Here is an 11981-nt window from a genome sequence, read left to right on the forward strand (position 1 = left end):
TCTTCTCAGACGCTGCAACATGGAGGGCGTCGAGGTTGACCTCCCCCACTTGGTCAGGTCGGCAGAGCTACCAATGTAAGGGTGGACCAACGTCACGTCATAGGGGGTCAGAGGATTTACTGGCAGAGGGTAAAAAGTGCCTCAAGCAAAACAAAGCAGGAACAGCTGCATATGCCATGACTCCTCCTCCTCGAGTGTTCATCCCTCTTGCGTGACATTCTTACCGTGCCCGAGTAAAACTCAGTTGCACAGCCGAAGGACGTACTCGCTCAAGTCGCAGGATAGGGTCTTGCAGTCTACCATCTTCGCTCATTTTTCTGAGCGAGGCTATAGGATTTACTGGCAGAAGATAAAAAGTGCCTCAAGCCTTTGGAAGTGCTTCCGCGGCTCATCTCACCCAGCAAGCGCTTGCAGTACTGCAGGTGGATTTGACTGACATCCTCGACACCACTAGCCTGATCCAGGCGATCAAGCACTTTTTACCTTCTGCCAGTAAATCCTATATTGCAAGCGCTACAGCTCCTTTGCGGGGACCGATGACCAAGGGTGGAGGATTCGGCAACACCTGTCACCCCTTTCTAGTCATCCTGCAGCTTTGAAGCTCTACTGCCAACATATCCTCCAAGGGGTCCTTCTTGGCCGGATGCCGGATCTTCTTATTCCTGCCCTGTCAGCCATTCGTCGAGGAGGCAGATTTATTCCCCTCTCCAAGGGAGCTGATAAACCTGGTCTCCGGCCAATTGTCATCGGTTCTGCACACCGTCGACTCGCGACGAAGCTTGCTTTGGCAGGGATTCGCTCATTTCTTGACCAGCACTTCCTCTCGTCTCACCCTCGAGCGATTCAGTTCGGGCTCGATCGAGACGGCTGTCTGAAGTTCTCGCAAACCGCGTCAGCGCTCCTGCCCCTTCACGCTCGCGGTGATGATGAGGATGTTGCCAACCCCACAGTGCTGGTGAGTTTGGATGCAAAGAACGCCTTCAACTCCCTCGACCGCCAGGCTCTCTTCGATGCAATCGAGGGACGTGCGAGTCGCGACTACTTTGATGGGAGCATCACTGAAGGCGCAAGCTTGCCCTCTTGCGAGCATCTCCGTTTGTTCGCCTCCTACCTCTCCAGCTACTATGGAGACTCTGCTGACCTTCGACTCTTTCACAAAAGTCAGTCAGCCTCCGTTCAGTGTACCTCGGGCGTCTGTCAGGGCGATGTCCCCTCCAGCGTGTTTTTCTGCCACAGTATCCACCCCCTGCTCCTCCATATCGCAGAGCTTTTTCCCTCTGTTCGAGTCTTGGCCTATGCTGACAACGTCGTGCTTGTCGGTCCACTCGAGGATGCCGTTGCAGCTACGTCCGCTATGAAGAAGTACATGGTGGCTGATCTGAAGCTAGAGATTCAACCTCGCGAGTCGAAAGTTTACATCCCCTCCTGGCATCAACACCCTGATCTCTCGCAGCTGAAGAAGAGCCTTAAGCGCCGTCTCAAGACTCAACTTCTTCACTTCGAGGTCGTCACTGGCGGGATTACACTTGGCGGCCTGCCTATCGGCACGGATGGATTTCATGCTAGTCAGCTCCGAGCGAAGGTTTCTACCCTCAACGAAGAGCTCTCAAAGCTCGGGCTCGTCCAGCATGGCTTCATGTTCAAGACGCTGGTGAGGGCGAGCCATCTCCAGAAGCTGCGCTTCTTCCTCCAGGGGTCATCTCCGTTTCTCCCGCGGGTCCAATCACAGATTCGTCGCTTTGACCTCTCTGTCCACCTGGCGCTTGAGAAATACCACCGCTGGCCTTCCTCGCAGTACCTCGCCGCGCATCCCGACCTGCTAGAGTTTGCGAGGTTCAAGCGGGAGCTTCCGCATAGTCGGGGAGGGGACGAGTTCACGCCCTCTGAGGGTCTACACCCCGCTGTTTACTATACGGCTATCGCTCGCTTCCTCGCTTGGTACTCTGACCAGCCCATGTCCCGGACCTTGCCCTCTCCTCATAGCCTGGACGTTCACTGCTCGAGATCTCTCCGTGCCCAGAAGCATCCTCTGGCGACCTTCTTCGTTGAGGCGCACGACTTCGTTCATAATGCTGGAGCGATCCTCTACCGTCGTGTCAAGGCTCCTGCACCGGCTGCAGATGGCGCGGCGATCCCACCTGCCCCGGCTGCTGTGCCTGATGACGCAGGACGCCCCCCGGCATCTGTGGTACACATCCCTGGTTTGCGCGCTCTCGTCGACTCGTCTCATGAGCACTTCATTCCTCCCCCTGCGCAGCGAAATGTGACCCCTCTTGTCATGCGCGTCTTCCCTCGCCATGTGCATGCTCGCGCTGCGCTGACCGATCAGCAGCGTGATATCCTCACCTTGCACAGCCGCAGGACACACTCGCTCAAGTCGCAGGATAGGGTCTTGCAGTCTACCATCTTCGCTCATTTTCCTGAGCGAGACCTGAGCCACTCTCCGATGCGAGTCTCGAGCTACTACCCCCTCAAGGCCTTCCCGCACCGCTATGCTCAGATGCTCGACTGCTATCTCCATGGCATGCCGATCTGCCAGTGTCCGACGGAATGTGATGGATGTCAGCGCGAGCTCGATCCCTCCGTTGCTGCACATCATCTCCAGACCTGCAAACGCCGATCCTCCAAGCTTCCCACGGCGCATGACAACCTTACTCGTACGATTCGGTCGATGCTGAACGAAGCTGGTCTTCAGAGCGTCATCGATACAGTGGGGGATCCTCGTTCTCGACGGCAGGTACCCTCCCATCCTCATGGCCGCAAGATGAAGGGCGATATCCACATTCCTGGAATCCGCGATCGAGGGTCCGAGCAGTACGAGGGCTTGATGGCGGACGTGACGTTGGTCCACCCTTACACGGACGTTCACTGCTCGAGGTCTCTCCGTGCCCAGAAGCATCCTCTGGCGACCTTCTTCGTTGAGGCGCACGACTTCGTTCATAATGCTGGAGCGATCCTCTACCGTCGTGTCAAGGCTCCTGCACCGGCTGCAGATGGCGCGGCGATCCCACCTGCCCCGGCTGCTGTGCCTGATGACGCAGGACGCCCCCCGGCATCTGTGGTACACATCCCTGGTTTGCGCGCTCTCGTCGACTCGTCTCATGAGCACTTCATTCCTCCCCCTGCGCAGCGAAATGTGACCCCTCTTGTCATGCGCGTCTTCCCTCGCCATGTGCATGCTCGCGCTGCGCTGACCGATCAGCAGCGTGATATCCTCACCTTGCACAGCCGCAGGACACACTCGCTCAAGTCGCAGGATAGGGTCTTGCAGTCTACCATCTTCGCTCATTTTCCTGAGCGAGACCTGAGCCACTCTCCGATGCGAGTCTCGAGCTACTACCCCCTCAAGGCCTTCCCGCACCGCTATGCTCAGATGCTCGACTGCTATCTCCATGGCATGCCGATCTGCCAGTGTCCGACGGAATGTGATGGATGTCAGCGCGAGCTCGATCCCTCCGTTGCTGCACATCATCTCCAGACCTGCAAACGCCGATCCCGGAGTCCAAGCTTCCCACGGCGCATGACAACCTTACTCGTACGATTCGGTCGATGCTGAACGAAGCTGGTCTTCAGAGCGTCATCGATACAGTGGGGGATCCTCGTTCTCGACGGCAGGTACCCTCCCATCCTCATGGCCGCAAGATGAAGGGCGATATCCACATTCCTGGAATCCGCGATCGAGGGTCCGAGCAGTACGAGGGCTTGATGGCGGACGTGACGTTGGTCCACCCTTACATTGGTAGCTCTGCCGACCTGACCAAGTGGGGGGAGGTCAACCTCGACGCCCTCCATGTTGCAGCGTCTGAGAAGATTCGCAAACATCGCGCTGCATATGCCATGACTACTCCTCCTCGAGCGTTCATCCCTCTTGCCATCTCGACGGACGGTACCCTGCATCCTGACACCCTCCGCTTCATCTGGTATCTTGCGGACATCATTGCTCAGCGCTCGATGCCTCTTGAGGATGCGGCGTTTGGTCGGCACTTCGTGCCTGATGACGGACCTGCTGCTGAGGTCTTGGCTCGCAAACGCGCCGCCACCTATCAGCGCCTCACTATGCAGCTGACGCTGGAAGCGCTCTTGTCTGGTGCGAGGCGCATGACGCCCTTGCGGGCGCAAGCACTTCTCGAGCCAGAGGACAGCTCCTCCTCAGACTTTGTCGAGTCGCCCGAGGGGGAGTCTTCGCCGGAGGTCTCCGACTCCGATGGGGGACACCCTTCGAGTGGCGCCGACGATCGGCGCGGAGCTGGCGAGGCGTCTCCGTCCCTCACTGTGACGTCGGGTGCCTCCGGAGAGCTCGACACCACTGGGGTGCTTGCTGCTGGTCCGAGCTCGCCTGCTTCCTCCCCGGCATCGGTCGGGTCACGCCGGTCCTTGGGCATTGCCGCGGCGTCGCCGCCGTCACGGGCGGCTACCGCTGACTCGGCTACCGCTGACTCGGAGGCTAGCGAGGAGGACTACCTCGAGCGGTACCGTGTTCATGTGTCCAGCCTCCCTCCGTCCGCTGCCCCAGGCGGACCCCCGGGCAGCGCCGGCTCCTTGTCGGCGGCTGCCCTTTCTCCGTCCGCGGCCGCCCGCTTTGTGGCGGCAGCGGACGTCTCGACTGACAGTGGTCAGTCGGCTGCCTCCGGGTATCGCGTCTGAGGGATTTTATTCCTCCTGCATGCTCCTGCTGCTTGTTGCTTGATTGCTTGACCCTTAGGCTGCTTGTCTGCGCGGCTTCGCGCTTGGGCTGGCGCTGCCGCGTCTGGGTGCCAGCAGTGCTGGCGTCTGGGTGCCAGCAGTGCTCGCTAGGAACACGGTACCGCTCGAGGTAGTCCTCCTCGCTAGCCGGGCAACGCCGGATTCTGACCTTGGTGCTGAGGAGGACCCTAAGTGCCGACCAAACGCCGCATCCTCGAGCCAGAGGACAGCTCGAGTCGCCCGCCGGCCCGAGGAGTGTTCGCCGGAAGTCTCCTACTCCGATGGGGGACTTTGAAACATCCGGAGTGGAGCCGACGAGCTCACTGCAACGTCGGATGCCTCCGGAGGCACTTTTTACCTTGTAGCCGCGTAGACAAGCAGGCTGAGGGTCAAGCAACAATCAGCAGGAGGGGAGGGACTTCCGAGCTGAAACTCCCTTAGACGCGATACCCGGAAGCACTGATCCGACTGATTCCTGCTTTTTTTTTGCTTGAGGCACTTTTTGAACAAGCTAAACCTGCATGCACACATCGCACAGCGAGAAGCTGCACAAACCGTGGCACACACAAAACACAAGACCAAAAGTAACCAGCACGTTTTGTGTGTTTGTGCAGCTGCATGCGGGTTTATCTAATCCGACTGAACATTGTCAGTCGCCGCCGCAAAGACAAGTCAGCCAGAGCTCTGCAGTCTCACCGACGAGGTGAGACGCAGTGACATGAGGACGGAAGCGCTCATGAATGTAGAGGAAGACTCGGAGGTTGGAAGACATAGGATTTACGGGCCATAAGCCCTCCTGCCAATGGGAGGTGGCCTCTCGGGTCCATGGCAATCTGCTGCAACGTGGGGGTACCGGGCCTACCACCTCCACTGGTGGAATTCTGCAGGGCAACGGGTGAGTGGTCGACCCGAAGGACTACCCCTGTGATACCTTTACTTACCGGGAATAGGGGGGGTGGTATACAGTACCGGTGGCTGAAAAGATAGACATGTAAATATTTCGCGGGACGTGATTGGTGTCCCCTACCCTACCGTGGTTTACAACTGAGGGGAATAAGGGGAAGGGGGGTAGTCAACCACCCCCGAGGGGAGAAAAGCGGAGTCGGCGGGCGAGTCCCCGTGAAAAATGGAAATGCGAGGTGTGTGCCGACAGGGAATGGGAGAAGGTGTTCGATTGTTGGCTTTGCTCTTCTTTTCGACTTTTTTGAGCGTCAATGGCTCGTTCATTGATTGTCCCAGTTGTCCCAGCAACAGTTATGAAATTTTTGGTTGCAGTACTTCCTATGGAACATGCTTGGACGTCAATACAGGGAACACAGCACCGGCATGCTGGTGTCGATGCATCACTGGGTATTATTATTACCAGTACACTGACAGCCTGGGAGTCGTTGTGGATGCCTGTTCGCCTTGCACAACGTGCTCTGCCAACCAGTATCAGTACAGCACATGCTCAGCCAATGGTCAAGATACTGTTTGTAAGACTTGCAGTGTCTGCCCGACGGGGAAGTATGCATCATCTGCGTGCACACGTACCACGGACACAGTCTGCACATAATGATTGTACCCGGTATGCCCATATTATGAATTCGATGGCGGAAAGGCAAGCGATTGCCTCCTTTGCCCAGTTGGATCGTACAGCAATTATCCGGAGACATAACATCGTAGGGACGTGGTTGTGCAGGTGGGGAAACTGTGGGGACGACGTCCATGACCTTCACAACCCTTGACTTTGGCAGGTTCCCCTTGTACTGCACGATCCTCTGCCTAGGATTTTCACAACGCGGTGTGGTCGATCCAGACTTTTTTTAATTTTGAGAAATCAGTGATATCGCTGATGATTTTCAACGAGCGCGTATACATGGTGTTCTGACGCGTCAAATCTGATAGGTTGAGCTGCCGTTCATTGAACTTTCAACTCCCCCGAGTCTGCCTGCCGGCTCATCACCCACTCGGCCGCGCGATGTGGACGTGCAACACTCAGGGATCCTGCCCGAGCTTGACGATCCACATCGTGCGGCAGCTCCTCCCGGAGCCAATCCAGGTTCTTCAGCTCCACTGCAGGGTGATCATACCCCTCTGATTCTTGAACATCTCGAGGAGGATGGAGTACCTCTTCTGCGGGGGCAAGCCCTCCACGCTCACCCCGCGGTGCATCACGATGTCGTAGGTCAGCACCCGCGGCTCGTGCCTGTTGATCGGCGCCCTGTCCTCGAGGAAGTGGGCGAGGACGAGCGTGCCCGGCGGCATCACGTTGCCCTGCATCGCCTCGTCCGAGGCATCAGGCGCCCCCTTATGCCGACAAAGGTCCGCCTCTCCCTGTCGACGTAGATGCTGATCCCCACGCGATCCTTCGGAAGCCACGTGGCGAGGGGGGTGCAGCAGGCCTCCGCCTGCGCCGGCGCTTCAGGCAGCGCTCGTTGGTGCAGTCGGGATGCGAGCCGCGGTAAAAGCAGTGGAGCTCCACCTCCGTCCTCCACCTTCGTCTGCCGTGTGACGCAAGGAGGGAGGCTCAGGAGCTCGAAGCTCTCGCACATGCAGAGGTGGACAAGGGCCTTGGCGCACAGCCTCTCGCTCCAGAGGTCTGCAACCTCCATCCTGGCAAATTCGGTCGGATTTGGATTCGCCCGACAGGGACCTCCGGTGACATTTTCTGCAATGCATGATACATGACGCTGCGATGTTGACTGAAGCATGCATCCTCGCCATCACGGCAATCATTATGTCCGCTTTTGCCTCCTACCTGAAGCAAAACCTTTTCCCGGACATATGCTTCCACGACGTGTTGAAGATTCTGACCGGGAACCACTTTGTGCTGCTGAAGTACATCGACCCCTCTTTGTGCATCGTCTACGTGATGCTCTTCAAGTTCGCCTTCGCCTACCTGTGCTTCCGGCTTAAGCATCTCAAGAACAACATATGGGGCAGTTTCAACACAGGACCAATGAGTTTACTCGCAGGAGGTAAAAAGTGCCTCAAGCAGAAGAAAGCAGGAACAAGCTAAACCTGCATGCACACAGGAAGTTAGCCTAGATAAAGGGCCTGACATGCGCCCGCAATTGGTCTCCGGTGGCTTCCCGGGTGTGACCAACCTGACCTCGCTTCTCAATGACAAGGGGAGCGCGGCTATTGTTCGGTTTGTTATGACTGTGAAATCAATAGTTGGCTTGCGATCTACGAGCGGGTGACAGATGCTTATGGAGCCTTCAGTGTCTCTGCAAGTATGGCCTGCGCCTGGTCGGACAGTGGCAACAAGCCCTGGGTCAAAAGACTTCAATGTGTATAGCAGCGAGATTGACTACTTCATAGACTACATCAAAGCGAGATTGACTACTTCATAGACTACATCAAAGCGAGATTGACTACTTCATAGACTACATCAAAGCGAGATTGACTACTTCATAGACTACATCAAAGCGAGATTGACTACATCATAGACTACATCAAAGCGAGATTGACTACTTCATAGACTACATCAAAGCGAGATTGACTACTTCATAGACTACATCAAAGCGAGATTGACTACTTCATAGACTACATCAAAGCGAGATTGACTACTTCATAGACTACATCAAAGCGAGATTGACTACTTCATAGACTACATCAAAGCGAGATTGACTACTTCATAGACTACATCAAAGCGAGATTGACTACATCAACCGACTGGATGTCGGAGTTTGCCATCGACAAAGAGAAAACAACGATGGACGTAGCCAAAGCCAAGGAATGGTTCAGGGAGGACAATTACCGTCGATTGAAGAGAATGGTGCATTCATATTACATTCATACCTCAAGCTCCTTCTGGGATGATGCAGAGATATGCACTTTCAGGGGACTATGCATATTATCCACCACATTGCGATTCGCCATAGCGGGTAACTTTGTCATGCACCCGGGTCAGGTGGATCCCATAGAAATGCACTTCCCTGACTACAAACGACCAACAAAGAGCAACATTTGTACATATACAAGCTGAAGAAGACATCAATAGCGATCTACATTCAAGAATGTCTTACTGTCTTACTGGAGAACGGAATGCGAAGTCCTCATCTTACCATCTTGTTTTAATTACACATCCTCACTGGAAAAGTACATCGGCATGAATCGAAGCGAGCTGCTCTCAAGGTGGTCACCGCCCCTCCCTTGCGACCGTTCTGCCAAGCCGCGCATGTCGTACACCATAACAGAGAGGAAAGCCCGTCATTCAACCGACCAGTATGAGAAGGCTTGAAGTTTTTGACGCAACAACAGGGTTTTCATTGTACATACGAGGATTGAAAAAGCAAGAGACGCGGAAGCTCTCAAGGGCAGGCTCTCCACACCAAACGCCAGATCCCCCCCCCATCCCTGCCTCCATATTCGACGAGGTAGACCTGCTCAAGGAGCTCAAGGCGGCCGCCCTCCTCTACGACTACGCCGCCGAGTACCTCACCGACGACGACGACGACAAGGCGGGGGCGGCGGAGAGATACCTGAACATAGTCAAGTCGCTGGCAAAGAGGCCAGAGGCGTACCCTTGTTCGATTTCCCAGTAAATTCTCGCTGTCGCGCATAAATCTTGCAATGGCATGATAGCCGGCGCTGCCCGGGGGTCCGCCTGGGGCAGCGGACACATGGAGGCTGGGCGCATGCTGACGGTACCGCTCCAAGTGATGCAAACAGTCCTCCTCACTGTCCTCAGCTGGCGCAGCGGCAGCCGAGACCGAGACCGCCAGTGACAGCAACGATGCCGCAGCTGTGTAAGTAACCAGCACTGCTGGCAACCAGGTAAAACTCTAAAACTTTGCTGGCCTTGCCTGATCCAATGTCTCCTCCTTCACTGTCTAACGCGACAGGACAGAAACCCTTCGCAAAGCTGGTTCCTCCCCCCCCCCTTGAGGCTTCAGAGCTGAGGAGAACAAGACAAGCACGCGCTCTTTACATGATTTACAAGGCTACCAAAACAAAGGGTACACCCTCTGCTTCGACATGTTGTTGACCAGTAGGGCCAACGTCGTCATGATCTGCCGAACGAGTCAGAGCAGCCGCGAGGCTCAGGGAGGGCGGGCATACAAGGCAGTCAACTAAGACGGGGAAGAGGATGTAGATGTAGCCCAACTGCTTCAGCTGCTCTCCCTCGTCATTCCCGTCGCAGTCAAGCTCTGCTTCTCTCACCCGAGCTCCTCCACTCACAAAGATGGTACAGCAAGCAGTTGCCGGAGGATGCATCAGCCCTGACACGCCATATCAGTTGCAACCTCACGCGTCGTCAACGCACCTGTGTACGTCATGACCATGATCGACACAGTGGGTGCTAGCGCGTTCATGACGTACTACCAGCAAAAGAGTCAGAGCAGCGAGGACGGGAAGTCTTGCCTGTGGCATGAAGTCTGGCTTGTTGGAGTCCATGAAGACTGCGATGCCTGCTGAGAGCATGTGGCCACCTAAGACCTGGAAGCATCAAGTCAGTTGTAAACCCTCCCCTGCCATCCTCATCTGCCTCACATTCCTCGGCTGTCCGAAGGGAGAGGTTGGGGTCGAGAACAAGATCAGAGCAACAGCGGAGAAGGAGGTCACAAGCGCGTAGAGCGGGTACTCATTGTGCATGTAGAAACCAACGCGGTAGTCGAGGTACGTCATCGACACGATCGCTAAGAAGCTTCCCAGGAATGTCCACATGCAGTAGTTGCGATCCGTCTTGGCAGGCGGCGCTCCCCCAGTTCCCTTGAACTTCCCCAAGTACGCGGTGAATTGCGATGCAAACTTCCCCTTGGCCCATTCAGCCTCTACTGCCGTCAGCGTCCTGCTCCGGCTTTCGAGCTGCTGCTTCATATTCATGAAAGCTGCCGTGACTTGCGCTCCCTGCCGTCGCAGGAAGAGCGTGTACCTCGAATCTGTGAAGCTGTACATGTTGAAGTCTTCGTCCGCCTCTTCCTCGTCTCTCTGAAGATCAGACCCCGTTTCCTCCATCAGAGCCTCTGCCCACGCATGCTGCGCGTTCTTCCACTGAGGGAGGAGGTCGTGGTAGTCAACAGCCTTGGGGGCGACCAAGCAGGCATGGTCGAGCAGCCGCTTGAGGTTCTCGTTCTTCGTGGGGTCGAGCATGGCCGGCATCGCCTCCTGCGATTCGCCGCGGTGGCGGTAGAAGACCATGACGGCCATGACCTTGGAGAGGTGAGGATGCCGCACAGGCACAGCCACCGACGCGTCGAACATCTTCATCATCACTTCGCTCCTGCCGTCCGCCTGCAGCTGCTCGTCCAACACCTCATAAGCCGACAGATTCTGCCAGTTAGTGTCCCCTCGTGCCCACGCCAACCCGGGGATGCCCTGGCCCTTGACGTAGCGGACGTCTTGAGCGATCTTGAGGAAAGAGTCCAGCACTCCCTGAATGTTGCGAGCCTCAGCAAACTTGACGGGGTTGATGTAGTACTGCCCCGAGTAGCGCATCACGAACTCCCACTGCACTCTGATCCCTTCCTGTTCAGGCACGATCCGTCGAGGGCGAATCCAAACCTCTCCGAAAGCAAACCCCGCGCTATCACAAACATCCTTCAGCAGCGCCTTCAGCGGCCCTGCATACTCTGCCTCCTCGCGTTCGGCCTCCTCCTCGAGGTTTCGTGGAGAGGTTCGCTTCAGAGCCTTGGGACTTCCTGCCCTGATCTCTTGCACGATGCGATGAGTCGCCTGCTTCAGCTTGGCTGATGCCTTCTCATGCGCTTCTTTCGCGTGATCGCTTGCTCGTGCTGCGAGTGACTGGGCTTGAGAAGCTGTCTTGCCTGCAAACTCCAGCACGCGGTTTGACATGTGCGAAGTTTTGAAGACACACCTGCATTCGCGATCAGACCTCTTTGCGCTCACCCAGATCAACAGGAAAGAGACGAAGTGAAGAAGCAGGATGAAGGAAGAAGCAGAGAGATATCTCGTGCCAAACAAATCACACGAGAGAAAGCGAAAGAATGCTGAGCGCTAAAAGCTGCTGCCTTGTTTGCCTGTACCACGCAAAGAGGGAGAAGTATTGCAAAAGAAGCTCGAAGTGGGAACGAGTGAAGCTTGTGCGATAGGAAGCAACGAGATGGTAATGGAGTTTTCCGTGACGTGCGGGAGTAGGTGCGAAAGAAGTGCAGGCAACAAGGAGTGCTCATTAGGATGTCAAGAAGGAATTCTTGGGGAGGGAGGGAAGGAGGAAGGAGGAGGAGGGGAGGTTGGGAGGGGGAGGGAAAGGTTGGAGGAAGGAAGGGGAGGTTAGGAGGACAAGGGAGGAGGAGGGAGGAGGGAGGGAAGGAGTGGAAGGAGGGGAAGTGGGTGGGGTGGAAGGGGAA

At 56.2% G+C, this 11981-nt stretch overlaps 3 protein-coding genes across 3 annotated transcripts; 1 reads left to right on the forward strand and 2 right to left on the reverse strand.

Annotated features, from left to right (window-relative positions):
• Positions 1-643: 643 nt before the first annotated feature.
• GUITHDRAFT_103214 (hypothetical protein) lies at positions 644-4644 on the forward strand (the record flags this gene model as incomplete). Its single annotated transcript, XM_005838221.1, has 2 exons — positions 644-3425; positions 3479-4644. 2 exons carry the CDS (start codon positions 644-646, stop codon positions 4642-4644), a joined length of 3948 nt encoding a protein of 1315 aa, XP_005838278.1.
• A 2085-nt stretch (positions 4645-6729) lies between these two features.
• On the reverse strand, positions 6730-7527 carry GUITHDRAFT_134777 (hypothetical protein; the record flags this gene model as incomplete). The annotated part of the gene is made up of 3 exons (XM_005838222.1): positions 6730-7073; positions 7148-7278; positions 7436-7527. 3 exons carry the CDS (start codon positions 7525-7527, stop codon positions 6730-6732), a joined length of 567 nt encoding a protein of 188 aa, XP_005838279.1.
• Positions 7528-8981: 1454 nt separating this feature from the next.
• GUITHDRAFT_134778 (hypothetical protein) lies at positions 8982-11466 on the reverse strand (the record flags this gene model as incomplete). Its single annotated transcript, XM_005838223.1, has 7 exons — positions 8982-9053; positions 9108-9152; positions 9636-9683; positions 9733-9893; positions 9938-9992; positions 10024-10110; positions 10165-11466. The coding sequence occupies 7 exons, from the start codon at positions 11464-11466 to the stop codon at positions 8982-8984; spliced, it is 1770 nt and encodes a 589-aa protein (XP_005838280.1).
• Positions 11467-11981: the final 515 nt, after the last annotated feature.

The sequence above is a fragment of the Guillardia theta genome (assembly GCF_000315625.1).
Source record: "Guillardia theta CCMP2712 unplaced genomic scaffold GUITHscaffold_12, whole genome shotgun sequence".
Lineage (NCBI taxonomy): Eukaryota > Cryptophyceae > Pyrenomonadales > Geminigeraceae > Guillardia > Guillardia theta.